The sequence below is a fragment of the Carassius auratus genome, chromosome 27 (genome assembly GCF_003368295.1).
Source record: "Carassius auratus strain Wakin chromosome 27, ASM336829v1, whole genome shotgun sequence".
Taxonomy (NCBI): Eukaryota; Metazoa; Chordata; class Actinopteri; order Cypriniformes; family Cyprinidae; genus Carassius; species Carassius auratus.
Genome location: NC_039269.1, coordinates 9,138,416 through 9,155,082, shown reverse-complemented (window position 1 = coordinate 9,155,082; position 16,667 = coordinate 9,138,416). Strand labels below are relative to the sequence as shown.

The following is a 16,667-nucleotide window of genomic DNA, read 5'->3' as shown; positions in this document are numbered from 1 at the left end:
AAAAGCAGCAGGATCACGCCACAGATAGATGTCCCATTTTTACACCTTCACACATGCACAGCTGCTGCAGACCTCTTACTGCACTGCCTGACAGTAACTATTAATAACTACCGGTGTTAATTTAGCTCACAGTGTCCAGAAAACATTGAAACACCCTCAGAGAATAACCCAGATAGAACGACAGAGAGAGAGATCATCACCTAATTTGAGTCAGTTTTTACTCAGTTCAACAGAGGGACAGACAACCAATTACTGCTTTGGTATGAATGTAAAGAACAGCAGAACCCATATTAATAGCTCTATAGAACAATGACAGAGAAATGAATCTCCATTTACGGGTGCCTTTCTATCAGAAATGGGTACTGATTCATCATGCTAATCTGCTTGAATGGGATTTGATTGTTCCACATTGTTTACAATAGCCTACATCTGTATTTTTCTATTACAGGTGATTTCACTCACAATACCCGCATAATTTCTACTGATATTCTATTCTCATCCACTCACCCTTTACTTCAGGTGCCTTGTAGGAACAAGAGTGAGATGCTCACCACTTTAATGCATGGTAATAAATCAAAAAGACTGCTAAAAGGAGGCAAAGCGCATTTACCAGAAGGTAAATTCTTCTGCACAAGTCCTGAACACAGAGCCGGACACCAGCACTAAGACCCCAAACTTCAATCAAATGTGAGTTGCACTGAATAAATCCATTCACCGAGAGAGTCAATCTCACCTTGACCCCAGAGGACAGGAAGCTGCTGGTGTGAACTTTAGAAGCAGGCGATCGGGGACCATGGGCTGTGCTGCACTGCTTGGTCGTCGGACTGCCTGAGATGAACACGTGAAAACAGCAGATATAACAAATATGTAATACACTTCAGAAGCTTAATGGAGTTTAACTTGATATCCGGCATATGTCAGCAGAGAAAGGTCAGTTGGAAGATCTAGTTATGACATTGTCATTAAAAATGACAAGGTGTTGAGAAAAAATAAGCAAATAAATTAAAACGAAGCATTCATGTATTACTCATTCACAATAAAATATTTTTTTTCTTGAGGCAAGATCGGTCAAAACAAAAGAAAAAAAGCATTTTATGGACCCCTTTCACAAGTAGGGGTGCTCCCACTGATCGGCTACTGATCACAATTGGCCAATAATCGCTTTGGGATGATTGATCAGCGGTCTCTTAAAAGGCCAATCTCATAAAACTGTTCTCAAGCTGATGACGCTGACTTGAGAGGTTTGGCTCGACATGCAGTGGCAATGTCTCAGTCTCTGTCTGGTGCGGGTAAAATAATTAATGCTTTAGGTGAGGTACAATTCATATGTCTTCATTAAATAACTGATTAAGTAATTTCACAAACAGTTAATCAACTCTTTCTCTCTCAAAATGCAAATGACTTCAAATAACATTATGTCTGCACTATAATCGAGCTACATGCTGCACAGTCGACATAGCAAATATCAGTTGCACTATCAAGGCAGTGTTGCATCGTAACTAAAGTTTATAAATTGCATTTTTTCTTTTTAATTCTTGTCAGTGTTTTAACCATTCAACTCTCATGGCACTTTCCTGAAGACTGTGTGCTCATGCACACCTGCAGCACACACACATAATAATGCCAGGTTCACATTACTCCATTTGCAGTGCGTATGTGGTCCATATTTTTTCCATGCTCATGTTAATGGATAAAGTGTTCACACTGCACGCGGTTGCGGTCTGGCAGTGCGTTTAGGAGTGGCGCATCTGCAGCAGTCCAGAGACCACTGCACAAGCTAAATTAAAGTAACAGCACATTGTTTGTAGTAAATATGAAGATGCATTGACACAAAAATTTAGTAATTACACCATAAATGCATAAAATTAAAGTCTAGTGTGTTTCACAGCCAACATATAGGCTATGGTTTTTTGGCTAGGTTTAAAGGGAAAGAGTACTTTTAGATAGATAATGCAATCATTTTAAAGTTCTCAATTAAAGTTCTTTAAGAACCGCAGGATAGATTGTAATAAATATTTAATCTTGTTTGGATCATCACTATAAATAATTCTATATGATTAAAAAAAAAGAAGGCTTTAAAAAGATTGGTATAGGTGATCAGATCGGCAGATACTGCTTTCTGTGATCGGAGATCGGCCTCAAAAATCCTGATCAAAGCAACCCTCCCTATTCACAAGAGTTATGAAAAGTGTTTTCTTTTACATTAACTTCTTGTGTTTTTGTGTGTCAATTAGACATGTGCCGGTATTCGATTATGCAATATATCACGGTAATGAATATGCATGATATTGTTATTGTGTGTAATTCTAAATACCATGAATAATTATATATTACAAATTATTCAGAATTTGGAATGCATTTTAAGAATACATTTCCCATCAGCTGGTCAAAATGCTGTTGTACTGCTGTTTGCTGCTTGAAAGACCTGTGTGCACTCTGATGTAAACAAGCATGCATGAGCACATGGGGGAACTTGTGATAGACACGCTGGATGAAAGCACATTCACTCTCTGACAGCAGATGGCGCTAACTTGCAGAAAATGCAGCCGTTACCCTGGAAACCCCATAAATAAAGCAGCTGCTCTACTTTATAAAAAGTATTTAAATAATTCTAAAATAGCCATTCAGATTTGTGTATTCACTATGGTGTTCATCACAGCACCAAATACATAAATATTTAGACTTAATAGGCTATTTATTTTCAAACATTTTAATCTGGTTTACAACATGCCCTAGATATTGTTTGAAAGTGTTTTGTTTCTTTATTGTTCATTCACACTTTACATTAGGGCTTCATTAGTTATTTCATTAGTTAACAAACTGCCAAATTCTTCTGAACATTTATTAATCTTAGGTATTCCAATATTTAATAAGTTGTTAAAAACAAAAGTTGCAACTGTGTTATTTAATGAGCTAACAAACTAAGACTTGTATTTTTTAAACAAAGGTTAATAATTTCTGTAGCAAATGACTAAGGTTAACTAATGAGGTCTTATTGTAAAGTGAAACCTATTTATCTTTATAGTTGTTTTGCTCTTTAACCTGTGTAAAACTTTTCAACGTATATATTTTTCTTTATTGCTTTATTGTATTTAAATGTTCAGGGGTTTTTTTGTTATAAGAAAAAAGTTATTAACACGATTATACTATATGACCTAATTTCTTTTTTAACTAAATTTCAACCGTGAGAATACTGTATACTGTGATAAAAGCATTAGCAATTAATCACAACGTGAAAATGTGATACCGGCAAATCCCTAGTGTCAATATATCATGCCTTTTTGAAAAGTGCTTTTTGCTCTTTCTCAGGTTTAAGACTTTATCAGAGGTCGTTAAAAAATATGAAGCAGAATTTCTGCAAATATTTGCATTGTTTTGGCACAAAGAGATTTCTGTCTGCATCTTTGTGCACAATGGAATAGCAAGTTACTCTGCAGCTCATTGTTTAACTTAAATGTGTTAAGACTGCAGCTTTGCTCTTCTTTGTTCAATTTCTCCAGTATATATGTGTGAACTGACAAAACAAAGGAGTTTATTTACTCCAAATCTCATAATGCACCATCCCCCAGGATGGTTGGCATGCAGCTTCTTCTCCAGATTCACAGCCTGATTTTCACAAGCTCTGTTCTCCAATAACACAAAGAAAGAGATCTTACAGCTGAAGACATGCAGACAGTGATTTTCTGAAGCTGCTCTGACACTCAGAGACTTCATTTAAATATGAAAATGAATTAAAATGACTCAAGTTGTCATCCCGGCACATGACATCCAAGAATAAATAAATTGTGTGCATGTTTTACTAATTAATTCCCTCGATGTACTAAAACATGCACACGATTACTATTTCATTCCCTCGATTTAATGAATTGTTCCCTTGATTTTCTAAATCATGCACACAATTTACTAGTTCGTTCTCTCAATTTATAAATCGTTTGCATGATTTAGCAAATCGAAGGAAAGAATTTCTAAATTATGTGTACGGTTTATAAATTGAGGGAACAAAATAGTAAATCGGGCACACAATTTAGCCTACTATTTTTTCCTACATGCCATGTGTATGGGGCTCCATACATAATTGTTATTTTAAAGAAAGAATAGTTTAATATCTATAAGAACATCTTTATTTTTAAACAAGTTCCTACAAACAACTGAATTAATCAGGACGGTGAAATAGCTTCACTCATCTTCATGTAACACAGATGCATTTTCCCTGTAGGGAATCTTCATTTCTGGGCGATGATAAAAGCATGTGGCAGAATATTTTATATGTTGGTTTTAGTTTTAATTCAAAGCAGCTGTTTCTTAGATGTTCAGACTTCATTAAAGCCTCATTTTCATACTGCTGTATGAATTCTACAGAGGCCTTATCAGAACATAGCAGAGTCATAAGAGATTGGCTGTGTATAAAAACCTAGTGAGCTGCATACAATGAAAGCATTTTTTGCAATCAAAGATCCACTCAAATAAACTTAAAACATTACAAATTACATTTATAAAAGGTGGATTACAACTTCCAGATTTTCTGTTTTATTATTGGGCAGCACAAATGAGAGTGGTATGGTTTTGGCAGATGAACAGTACTTTGGCACCTGCATGGATACAAATCCAAAGATATCATGTAGGGGAAATACCTCTAGATAAGGCGCTGTTAATCCCATTGACTTGTATTACAAAAGTAGTTAACAACCCATTCATTAGACACACTTGCAAATTGGGGTTTGAAATCAGGAAAAAATATAATTGGCTACTGTTGTTATTTCACTACAATCCATCTCTTCCTGGGGCATTAAGAGATGGGATAACACAATATTGGTATAAAAAGGGAATACAAGTGTTTGGAGACTATATGAGGAGGACACACTAATGACATTTGAACAGTTGAGAATAATGTTTTCTCTTCCTGTTAAGCACTTTTTCAAATACTTTCAGGTGAGAAATTATATAAGTACAATACATGGTTATTTAAGGTCTCTCTCTTTACTCCCAATAGATAGCATTATAAGAGAGAAAAAAGGATCTAAAGGTTTTGTGTCTTATATGTATACCAATTTCATTGACTTGTATGGGGAGGATGTATCATCTTCAAGACTTAAATGGGAAAAAGATCTTGAATGTACTTTTGAACAAGACACTTGGGAACTCATCTGTGTAAGTGCTTTAAGGTTTTCATTTAATAGTAGACATAGATTAATGCAGTTCAATATTATACATAGAGTATATTATACACCTGAAAGATTACACAAGATCAGTGATTCATATTCAGAATGTTGCCCTAGATGTAAAACAGAGGTGGGTACTTTATTGCATATCTTTTGGACTTGTTCTGAACTTAAAATCTATTGGAGAAATATAATACAAACTATTGATAAAATTACTAATGTTAAGCTTCCATATGACCCGAGATTTATATTATTGGGGGATGAATCAATTCTTCAAACTGATCAAAGGAAGAATTTACGTTTAGTTAAGATGGCTCTGAAAGCAGCAAAGAAATGTATAGCTATACAATGGAAGTCAGAAGAACCTCCTAGGCCTATTGAATGGCTTAGTGAACTTTCGTCCTATGTGCCTTTGAAAAAATAATGTTTAATCTGGAAAAAAAGTCATCAATGTTTGGAAAGACTTGGGGCAAATTTATTGCATATGTGATGTAATTTGGATGTTACTTAGATTGAAAATGCTGATGTGACAATTTAACCCATCTAATATTTATAATGACTTTAATCTCTTTATTATCAGAATTGTTAAATATGTTTTTTGTTTTTTTTTATTGTTTCATTTGCCTTTTTTTTTTTTACACACCAACTCAATGCCTCACAATGAGGTTCATTTAAGTGCTCTGCCTAGTGAGGATGGGATGGGGATGGAAGAGTGTTTAGAAAAGATGTTAACTTGTAAATTCATACTGATTCTGTAAATTGTTGATGTGAAAAAAAAAAAATACTGATAAAAAAAAAAAATACTGATTAAAAAAAAAAAAAAAAAAAAAAGATCCACTCAAATGTTTAAACCAAATGTTTGAATCATGTCTCCTTCTCAACCTAGATAGCATGTAGGGCATCACTGGCTTGTTTTCATCTTGAGCGTTCAACCTAAAAACAGGGTGTCTGCTAGTTTCAGAAGGTAAATTTAAGTCTTGTTTTAGACCTTAACTCTGCTCCCAAACACTGAAATAGTACTGTACCTTTTGATCACACGGCAATGTTCTTCCCCCGTACGTGAATCTTGTTTATCAGTGCAAATGTCTAAAGATTCTTGAAATCAAAATACACAAGTGAGTATATAATTAAACCAAGAACAAGTATCTCCCAAATAATATCAGAAAAATCAACCTTTTCATACTTCACCGACCAATATTTCAATTTAGTCATTTAGCAGTTTTAGTCTTATTTATTTATTTTATAATTGTATAATAAATAAAAAGAAAAAATGTATAATACAAAAAGATTAGATAGGTAGTTAGATTTTTTTTTTTTTTTTTGCTAAAGTTAGAGGGTCAAAAAAAGATATTTGTTCTTGTATTTAGCATAAACACAAATCACTTTGTTCAGGTTTTCAGTTTTTGTAAGCTTATCTACATTTAAGGATGTGTAGATATTTGTAAATTTTTTACATTTAATATTTGGAAAACGAGCATCTTGTCAGCATTTTTAGCCATAACAGAAATGTTGGAACGCTCATCTTCGGACATGTCAAACACTATACCTTTAGCTCAAATGCACTCATGGTGCCCCACAATGCTGTCTAGACAGACAGCCATTAGGTTTTGAAAATCATACATTTTCTAAAGCCCAAGAAAAATGACAACTATGATTCCGATAGTCATGGCAGGGAAAATACACATTGTAGAGTTTTGAGAAGCATCTGCACATTTGTTCCCGTTACGTCCATCTCTAATGGTCACTATGTTGCTTTAGCACCACAGCACAGAGCTCTGACCACCCACACACACACTCATCTTCCCTGAGAGCATGTAGGTGTGTTTTTGTGGAGGCCTGTGTTGTATAGATGTTAACTGGGGTGCCAAGATGCAGTTATAGGTGATGCAGCATTTGCGACAAGCACATCAGTTGTGCAGCAATGGAGGTGGAATTTGTTCTTACTCACACACACACCCACAGTAATGTTACATCATCTGCATACTCAACACACTCCTAAAATCTTAGTGATGTGGTCGCTATGGCAACCTGGTCTTATGATGGCCTGTAAACCCACAGCATGAGTCATGAGAAAGAGTGAAGCAAAGAGAGAGAGAGAGAGAGAGAGAGAGAGTGTGTGTGTGTGTGTGTGTGAGAAAGAGAGCACAAAAAGGGAAAAAGAACTAAAGGAGAACTTGTACTTTGTGATTTGGCTTCAACATTCACTCCTGACACTTTCTCACCGTGTCCTCCCCATGCTCGATGCGACAAATCTCTAAAAAAAATAATTTCGCTGTCCTCGCTATAACTAGAATGTTACCGCAAAGCAACAACGATTGTAGCCAATCACAACTTGTTCGATGTTGAATATAAAGAAGATGAAAAAGAAACCTAGAAGCCAATATCTGACAATATCTTGTGGTAAAAGCGACACATTGTTAAGTTGTGTAGGGATGGGGGAGAGTATGTACCTGTAGCTGCAGATGTCGATGCAGCCATATTAATGACTTGGCCTGGTTTGTCCACGATAATGTAGGGGTTATTTATGACTGAGGGGCTGGACTTCAAGTGCACTGGCGTGGATGATGATGTCCGGGGGAGAGGAGAGTGACTAGGGGTGGAGATAGGAGAACCTGGAACACAAAGATTGTGTTTCTATGATTGGATTTATAGTGTGATGCTCATAAATTTCTCATCATGTTTAAGGGCCACACAGACTGCAAATCCATAATGCTTTACAACGCAGTTTTACATCTTTACTATGGTCTCCTTTTCTTGTCTTATCTTTATACAACAAGCACACTGAGTTTGATGTTTGGATTCCCCTCAAAATGGCAAACTGGAGACTGACAGGCTGACTTTAAACTATTTTAGAGAATACAGTGTTTAATAAGTCAATGGTTAACAGTGTCATGTTAATGCAGGTTTATGCCAGAGTGCTACAAGTCAAGTATTTTCTGAGATTTTCACACACCATCAAATCTTTGAAAGAAGTAGAACTGGTAGTGTGGTCATTTTGCATGCAAATAAGATGACCTGTGATTATCCTTAAACCTACTGTTTTTCTTTGTGGATATATTCTTCATATCTTTAAAGGGGGGGTGAAATGCTATTTCATGCATACTGAGTTTTTTACACTGTTAAAGAGTTGGATTCCCATGCTAAACATGGACAAAGTTTCAAAAATTAAGTTGTACGTTTGAAGGAGTATTTTTGTTCCAAAAAAACCTCTTCCGGTTTGTCATAAGTTTCGGAAAGTTTTTTTCGAGTATGACTCTGTGTGATGTTAGACAGAGCGGAATTTCCTTATATGGGTCCTAAGGCACTTCTGCCGGAAGAGCGCGCGCTCCTGTATAGCGAGGCTGAGCAGCACAGACATTTCACTGATCAGATCGATTCACTGATCAGAGCGAGAGCGTCGCGAAAAGTCACAAAAGAAGTGTGTTTTTGGTTGCCAGGGCAAGACAACCCTGCACAGATTACCAAAAAAAACAGCATTAAGGGACCAGTGGATGGAGTTTATTTTTACAGAGCATCAACGGAGTTGTACAAGTGTTTGTGTTTGTTCCCTGCATTTCGAAGATGCTTGTTTTACAAACAAGGCCCAGTTTGACGACGGATTTGAACATCGTTTATTTCTTAAGGATGATGCAATCTCAACGAAAAAGGGTCACGATCGTGTGTTGGAACCGCAGGCGGTGAGTAAAACTGCTTCAAATATCTCTGTGTTGTGAACTTAGCTATCGGCGTGTAAGCACATCAAGTAAACAACATGCGATGTTGTCATCAAACTGCACTTCCCACATGTACAGCTTAAAAAAAAGATGACATAAAGTGGAACTTAGTCATTTTCCAAAACCGCTAAGCAAATATATACAGTTTCAGTACATACCACATAGAGACGCATTTGCTGGGGCTGCTCTTGTTAAATTTCAGCCTCTGGATCTGTGTCACAGCTTCCAAACGCTCTCAACACAAAAGCCTAATGGCGCTCGTGATTCTTTAGCTCCGCCTACACGTCACGCCTCTAGGCGCTCGTGTTTTTCCGGGAAAAATCTTTCTCTTATAAATATAATAAAAATAAAGACTTTTTGGAGTTATGAAGGGTGCAGTACTACTCTATAGGTACTCAAGATTAACAGGATATTGAGTGAAAACGAGCATTTCACCCCCCCTTTAATACTCGTTTATTTTAAGTGAATAAGTGAAAAAGTTAAGTTTGGCTGCCACCAGGGGGCAAAACACAACACTCCAACATAAATGTTAGAGATATGGTGGCAAAGGTGGGTGGCTCTTGGTCAGAATTAAATGTGGACCAGACTTTATAAAGAGTAGGTCTGGCAAGGCAAGACTAGGACACATCAGACTGAGCTCCTCTTAGATCTGCTGTCACACACTAACAACAAATCTATAATGCATTACAGAGGAGTTTCTGACAGTCTCCTTTTCTCTAGAAAATCGAAACCTACAGCAGAAAAAAGCCAGGGCGACATGAAAGAGTCTGTATATAGAGGATTTTACTGCTTGCATTTCAACTCTGCTCTTCTCCAACTTCCTTGTGCACCTGTGAGACTCACCAGACACAATCTTGCAGCTCATCGTAATCGGCTGAAATGATTTCCCAGGTGATTCGGCAGGACTGGGCACTTGTCCTTGTGGAATTATCTTACAGCTGGCTGTGATTGGCTGAAAGGCTGAGTTTCCGTGGGAACTGATGGTGATTTTCTCAGACCTATTTGACTGTGAAGTTCGTTCAGAACATGAAGAACGCACCGACTCACTCTTGACAGTCACGCCTGGAACTAAAAAAAAAAAGAAACAACAATAAATTTCGTAATCAATAGATCAATTAATTCCTTTATACACAAGTACTAGAATTATCTTTAGGAACCACCTTAAGTTGTCTTCCGAAACACAAAATACATTTTCATACAAGTGACTTGGGCATGGAATGTATAATGCAGGTCTAGTCTTGGATTAATACAGATCTTCAAAACAGCTTCCAAAGCTTATGCATTAAAGTGCAAACATCCTACTAATCCTCTTAATCAAAAGAATCCCATTTTAAAGACACAGTGGGATACTGCATAATTCTTTGGTGTCACTATGTGGCGTAATGTGAGATGGACAAGCATTTGTATAAGGTTTGTCTACCTCTATCTGAGCTGGGCTGATCATCATGAGCATGCAGAGAGTGAGAGGAGGGCTGCCGAGAGCCTTGGGCAGCTGTGGAGGAAGAATCAGACCCGCCCACAAATGGCAGATGAGAGGAAGATGATGATGAAGATGATGACGACGATGAGGGAGCAAAGGGGATGAAGTCATCACCTAGTGAGTTTTTGTGGAGCTCAACATCCACCACCTTTAGAAAATAATAACCAGAAAGAAAAAAAATGTCATTTTAAAGATGAATCAAGGTATATCTGACACTTGTAATAAACCTTGTCATCACAAAATCATTTTAGAACTATAAAACCCTGCACTTTCACTGTGTCCCGGTTGAAAAGTAATTTTCTGCTTCCCGAGTTCTTCAGCTTAAAAGAAACCTTCATCATTCTCAGCATTTTATTTTTTCCTTGGAGTAAACATTTTTTAAACTTTCTACACACCTCAGTTGAACAGATAAAACGTTTAACTATGCTATGGCCTCAGGGTCAGAAAGCAGATTTTATTCCCTTTTTTACTTTGCTGAACACAAACGACAATAAATCTTCTTTTGACACTTTCACTCATAACTCCAGTTTTGTGCTTGCCGTCACCCTGAAGACTATGACATTTTTATCACTAGATTCACACCTGAGACCTTGACTTCTGTTTTTAGCCCATTTAGGTAAGTGACGTGCCATTTCTTTAAGTTATTAACTGACAAACAAACACGTCCACTTTCAACCTGTTCTGATGAGCTAAATGGATTCAATATCAATGAGACAATCTTATGCAATTCTGCACATATGTCTCCATAACTAAGACGAAAAAATGAAAAAGGCTAATTATGTAAAGTTATAAAAAGTTTTTAGTATATGAAAACTTATGAGCAAAGCTGCAGATCATATAAAGATTAAGATAGTGTGTCTTACCGTTTCAGCTCCCAAAGTCTGTAAACCTGTGTATGTTCTGTCAAGCTGAGGGAGAACAAGTAAAAGATAAATAACTGAAACATTAAAGAGCAGTCTTTGCTGCAGAGTATCAAAGAGGTTGATGGGTGGAAAAAAGTATATTAATCTGCAAACTATTATTTTTACTTGAATTCTCGATTCATCTTTTATTTTATCTTTGTTATTTTAACCTATAACAAAAGGGATTGCTTTGACAACAGATAAAGGAAAGAAATATCAACAGACAGGGTGCTTTAAAAAATTTACCATTTCACCTTTAGACTCAGAGAACACCGCATAAAATGTTAGATTCGTGCAGACATATTCTATAATGCACAATCTGCACACACAAAATATAAATGGAAACCTCCAAGTAAACTTCACAGAAACAGAAGGCGATGTCATCTACTGTCTGAATTTTCCACAAAAAAGTAAAAGGAAAGATAAAGAGGGAGTAAAGGAAAGATGACAAAGGCAACAAAAGCGTTCAAAGAAAGTGTGTATGCATGCGGTCAGTAAGTGTCTGACCTTTAAGTGGTGGATGATGTCGATACGTTTGTTCCGTTGGTCTTTAAAGTGAATCTGCACACGGACAGGAAACTCTCCCCACCCTCGACGGGTCAGGTGGAACGGTGGCTCACTAAACACACAAACAGAGTTTAAAGAGAAACTTTCTCTGAACTTGACAAATGCACCACAGGGATGCTCATCCACTAGAAGGCGCTGGCTGTTGTGTGCTGATAATACTTCAAACTAAAAAACAGCTATCAGCTAGTGATGTAATCAAACCAATCCATAAGAGAGGCAATTAAACACACACCTGACTTCCACAAGGTCATTGGGCTTGTAGCTGGGGTGCAGGAAGAACCAGACTTTCTTCACAAAATGATCGATACTGGGCTCTTTGCGAGAACCTCGAACATACACCATCCATTTATGAGTGGACTGATCATTCTCCTCACGTTTATCAGGGGCAATATACCTGAAAGAGAGTGAAAGAAAAAAACAACAGTCTAAAAATGTAACTCAAATCAATTTATAGTTGCATGCATACATTCACTCAAAAGTCGGGGGAAGATTTGTTGATGCCAATGTAAACCTGCCAGTAACTCAGAACAACCAACTAGATGGCTATATTTAAACATTAAACTCTAAATATCACTTTTTTGCAGCAGTTGTGCTAGGTATCCACACAGCAGCAGCAAGGATAAAAGTTCAGTTTATTTGCATATGTTGTGAGTTTCTTTACAGCTCAGCGTGCATAGTGCATTTTCAGCTACCTGCCTCAGTAATGTGATTTGTGCACTTCATTTTTAGTTTCTTGGGAAACAAGCATCTGCTACAAACATAAATATAGAGTGTAGAGCCATTCAGAATCTCTTTATTCAGATAAACAGCTTAAGACGGTGAGTTTTTTCAGCACACCGGCCCTGGAGTAAACAGTCTCATAAAGATCTTTAGCAGCTCTGCAGGCAACAAAAAGCTTATATCATTGCTCATATGCAGACACACACACTTGTGACACTCTCACATGCTCTCAGTGCATTTTATGAGGTAAAATAGTTGTGGACTGTGTGATAATGTGGAATAAATGAGGTTAGATTGCTGCCTAGGGAAAACTAAACCATTGCGCCATGTGAAAGTTTATTGGGTTTTGGAGAAATAATACGGTTTCAGTAGAAAGTGATGCATTTAAAAATTAATACAAGCTCAGAGAAATAAATACTGTTTCTCATAAAACCATCTGTCCAAATTACAAACTGCTACCATTCATTCAGAAGCTGTTTTTTGTTGTTATCGTTTGTTTTGACAGAAGAGCAAATAACATTCGCTCAATCAAAATTTAAAACGGTCACAATTCACTCACCCACGCCATTCTTCCTAATAATGTATCGAACATAATTTTCCATGCAATTTTATGTAGCTCCTTACTACAGCTGTGCTATACTCAAAGTCTTCTCAAGTCATACAATAGGTTTTTAATTTTAAAGAACAAACCAGAATTTAAGTCTTCATTCACTGAAACCTCTGACATAGTATTTCCCCTTGGTATGTTCACAACAGATATGTCATTTTGCATTCCAACGAAGTCAGTCAGTCATACAGGTTTAGAATGATATTAGGGTGACATAAAAATAACAGAATGATGATGGAATATTCCATTTTTGGTCAACCATCCCTTTAAGTTAGCAGAGCCGAGAATAAGACGTCCTACTCAAGGGCACACCAGAATTATTCCAAGAAAGAGCACAAACATCAGTCAGGATCCCAGAGGTGCTAAATCAAAACTCTCCAGTGCAATAACAAAGATTTAGGCCAGAATGCCTGTGGTTGTTGAAAAAGCTGATCTACACTACAAACAAATGGTAAAATATTCTTCAAATCACACAGGGTTCACGCTATGCATGCAAACAGCTAATATGCTAATATAGTAAAATTAAAATGAGTATTATCTGATCTGTAAAATAAGCGCAAAGAGAAAACCATGATGCTTCATACTTGGATACATTGCCCACAACAATGGTTTTCTTCATGTAGAGCCGAGAAGCCTCATCTCCTGTGGTGTGGTAAGTCCCATGCTGCTCTAAGGATGATGGCACATCAAAAGTGTCCTACACATGGGAATGTAATAAAACAAATGTTAATGTCAGGTACTGTAGGCATAGAGTAACAGTGCTGTAGCATTTTCAAGCCATGCAATCCCTCAGACTTATGTTCTGATAGTGTGTGGGCTACTAACTTTTCCTGTGTTCCTGCTGGGTCGACGTACACGTGGACCGCTGTCCTCTCTCCCACTGTCCGTCTCCCTCTCCCCAGCCTCCCCGTGTTGGCTGAGGGACTCGGTCTCAGACTGGACCTGTGATGGTGTCTCTGAGTTCTGATTCAGTGGAGACGAGGAGCGGGAGGGGGAATCCAAGAAGCGTTTTATGGCAGGGTGGTTCAGCACAGATGGGTCACTTTTAGAGGACTGGAAGCAAATAAATCAGTGATCAACTGTTTGTGCTTAGAGTTAGAGGAAATTTCAACAAAGCAGCAACAAAACTGGAAGTTTGTTTTTCCAGAATGATCAAAACCAGGAGTTTGTTGTTTTTAACATATATAAAGTGCTCCAATAATTGCCTACATTTTCAGCTACCTTGGTTCCTGAAGTATTTTCCCATTCATTTAAATCCCATAGAGACATCAAAAAAGTATTTGTTTATAAGTTATGAACAAAACCAACCAGCTTTGAGGTGAATCACACCATTACAAACTTTTATTTGAAGCTAAAAGTATAAAAAAATCTGACAAACACAAAGATACAAGACTGTATACTTAAACTTATTAAGGGAAGGAATTACTACATTCCCACGAAGCATTACAAATTATTTAATCAAATTACAAATGGAGAAATATATAATTATACTTTAAATCAATAGTTTTATATATAGTTATATATATCAGAATCAGCTTTTTATGCCTGGTGTGAGCAAACACACGAGGAATTTGTTGTGTTTTTAGATAGATAGATAGATAGATAGATAGATATAAAAACAAACATTTACATATATATACAAATTTATTGCATATTATGCAAGAGAGTTTTTGCAGAATCACAGGTAATGTATTTTGAAACATTAACAACCTCAAAGATCACAGTAGGCCTGTCTATAATATTTTATAAAATACCACTTAAAGGGTTAGTTCACCCAAAAAAAAATTCTATCATTAATTACTTACCCTTATGTCATGTGCAGGGCTCCAGACTGCGACCAAATGGTCGCATTTTGCGACCAAAATTTGAGAGCGTGCGACTGAATTTTACATCCAGTCGCGCATGTGCGACCAGTAAATTTGCCTCCCCCAACCTCCGTATTTTTTTATACATTAAACGTGGAAGGGGCACGTCAATGATCAATGAAATGAGCAATGAAATAATCAATGAGACGAGAGCGCACATGCACGCAAACACACACACATACACACACTCATGAGACGCGAGCACACACTCGCGTCTCATTGAGTGATGCCTGTCTGTGGTAAGGAAACGGAGACAAATACCATCACAACCTGATATGTGCGTGCGTCTGAGCTATAAGCAAGCGAACTATTGATTCGTTCTCCCGACCTGCGGCTAGTGTACCAGTGCCAGAGTCTACAGTGTCACCGTCGGATGATAATGCAGAGTCAGAGGTTGGTGTGGCGAAAAAAGCCTGCACTCACCATTTTCGAGATGACTGGTTGAAATAATTCAGGTGGCTGAGGTACTGTAAGTAGTCGAACAATATGAACTGCGAATACTACACCAGTTATCCCAGAACTGCGGGGAACACAAAGTTTGCCGATAGTACAGACATTTCGCAGTTTAAACACAATACACTACTTGAACATAATCTCAGCCTAAAGCATCGAGTATGTCGTGACATCGCCACTGCCGGTTGCTTTCAGAAGACAAATGACTGTAAATCAGAGTGCAGATGAGGCAGAGATTATGTTGAAATTTAACACGGCCTACTTCGTTGCTAAGGAGGAACTACCCTTCACCAAATACAAAAGCCAGCTCGACCTTCAAAGGAAGAATGGTTTAAAACTTAAGGGCCAGTGCCCCTAATGTTTACATACATTTAAGTATTGTTCATAACTGTGAAATGACCTAAAGGTTACTAAGCACTTTGTTACTAAGCACTTTTGTTTAATCTGAATGTATGGTATATTTTGTTTACTATTTGTAATGTCATGACAGCAATGGTGCTGTCAGTTTACCTTGTTGTTGCATCTTCAAAAAAAAAAAAGGCAGAATAAAATGTGACACTCAATTTGAAACAGCACATTGTAATTTCTGCATCTATTATTAAAGTATTTCTTAGTAATACAGTGGAAATTAGTAGATTTGGTTAGCATGTTGATTTACGGTGTGTGCCGCTAAATTTTTCTGGTTGTGCCCCTAAAACTTTCAGTTGGAAAAAAGTTAGCGAAAAAAGTTAGTCTGGAGCCCTGATGTGAGCTCTCTAATCCCCCATAAACAGCATGTGTCCTTACACGATTAAGGTTCAGAAACATAGCAATGACATCTGTAAAATAATCCATATGACATCAGGGGTTCAACTGAAATTTAACGAAGCTATGAGGATAAAAAAAAATGTGCGCAAAAAAATGCAACAATTTGTCTCCTCCACGTCATGTAGGGTTCATGAAGAGGAGATGAATTGTTTAATAAATTCGTAATTTTTTTTCTTTTGTGCATGAAAAGTATTCTACCATCTTAGATTACAGGTGGACCCCTGATGTCACATGGATTATTTCACTGATCTCCACTATGTTTCTGGACCTTGATCGCGTAAGGATCATTGCTGTCTATGGAAGGGTCAGACAGCTCTCAGATTCCTTCAAAAATAACTTAATTTGTGTTCCGAAGATGAACTGATGTTTTACAGTGTTTGGAACCACATGAGGT

At 37.2% G+C, this 16,667-nt stretch overlaps 1 protein-coding gene across 4 annotated transcripts in view; it reads right to left on the bottom strand.

The window, feature by feature from the left end:
* Nucleotides 1-16,667, bottom strand: part of LOC113045375 (YEATS domain-containing protein 2-like) — a 36,933-nt gene that overhangs the window by 18,956 nt on the left and 1,310 nt on the right. For all 4 annotated transcript variants that reach the window (XM_026205730.1, XM_026205728.1, XM_026205731.1 and 1 more), the window contains 9 exons: nucleotides 13,974-14,201; nucleotides 13,733-13,845; nucleotides 12,054-12,215; nucleotides 11,762-11,873; nucleotides 11,216-11,260; nucleotides 10,293-10,500; nucleotides 9,716-9,940; nucleotides 7,610-7,771; nucleotides 734-828 (listed from right to left, as the gene is read on the bottom strand). In XM_026205730.1, coding sequence (XP_026061515.1) covers nucleotides 734-828; nucleotides 7,610-7,771; nucleotides 9,716-9,940; nucleotides 10,293-10,500; nucleotides 11,216-11,260; nucleotides 11,762-11,873; nucleotides 12,054-12,215; nucleotides 13,733-13,845; nucleotides 13,974-14,201 — 1,350 coding nt within the window. The remainder of the gene's footprint in view (nucleotides 1-733; nucleotides 829-7,609; nucleotides 7,772-9,715; nucleotides 9,941-10,292; nucleotides 10,501-11,215; nucleotides 11,261-11,761; nucleotides 11,874-12,053; nucleotides 12,216-13,732; nucleotides 13,846-13,973; nucleotides 14,202-16,667) is intronic.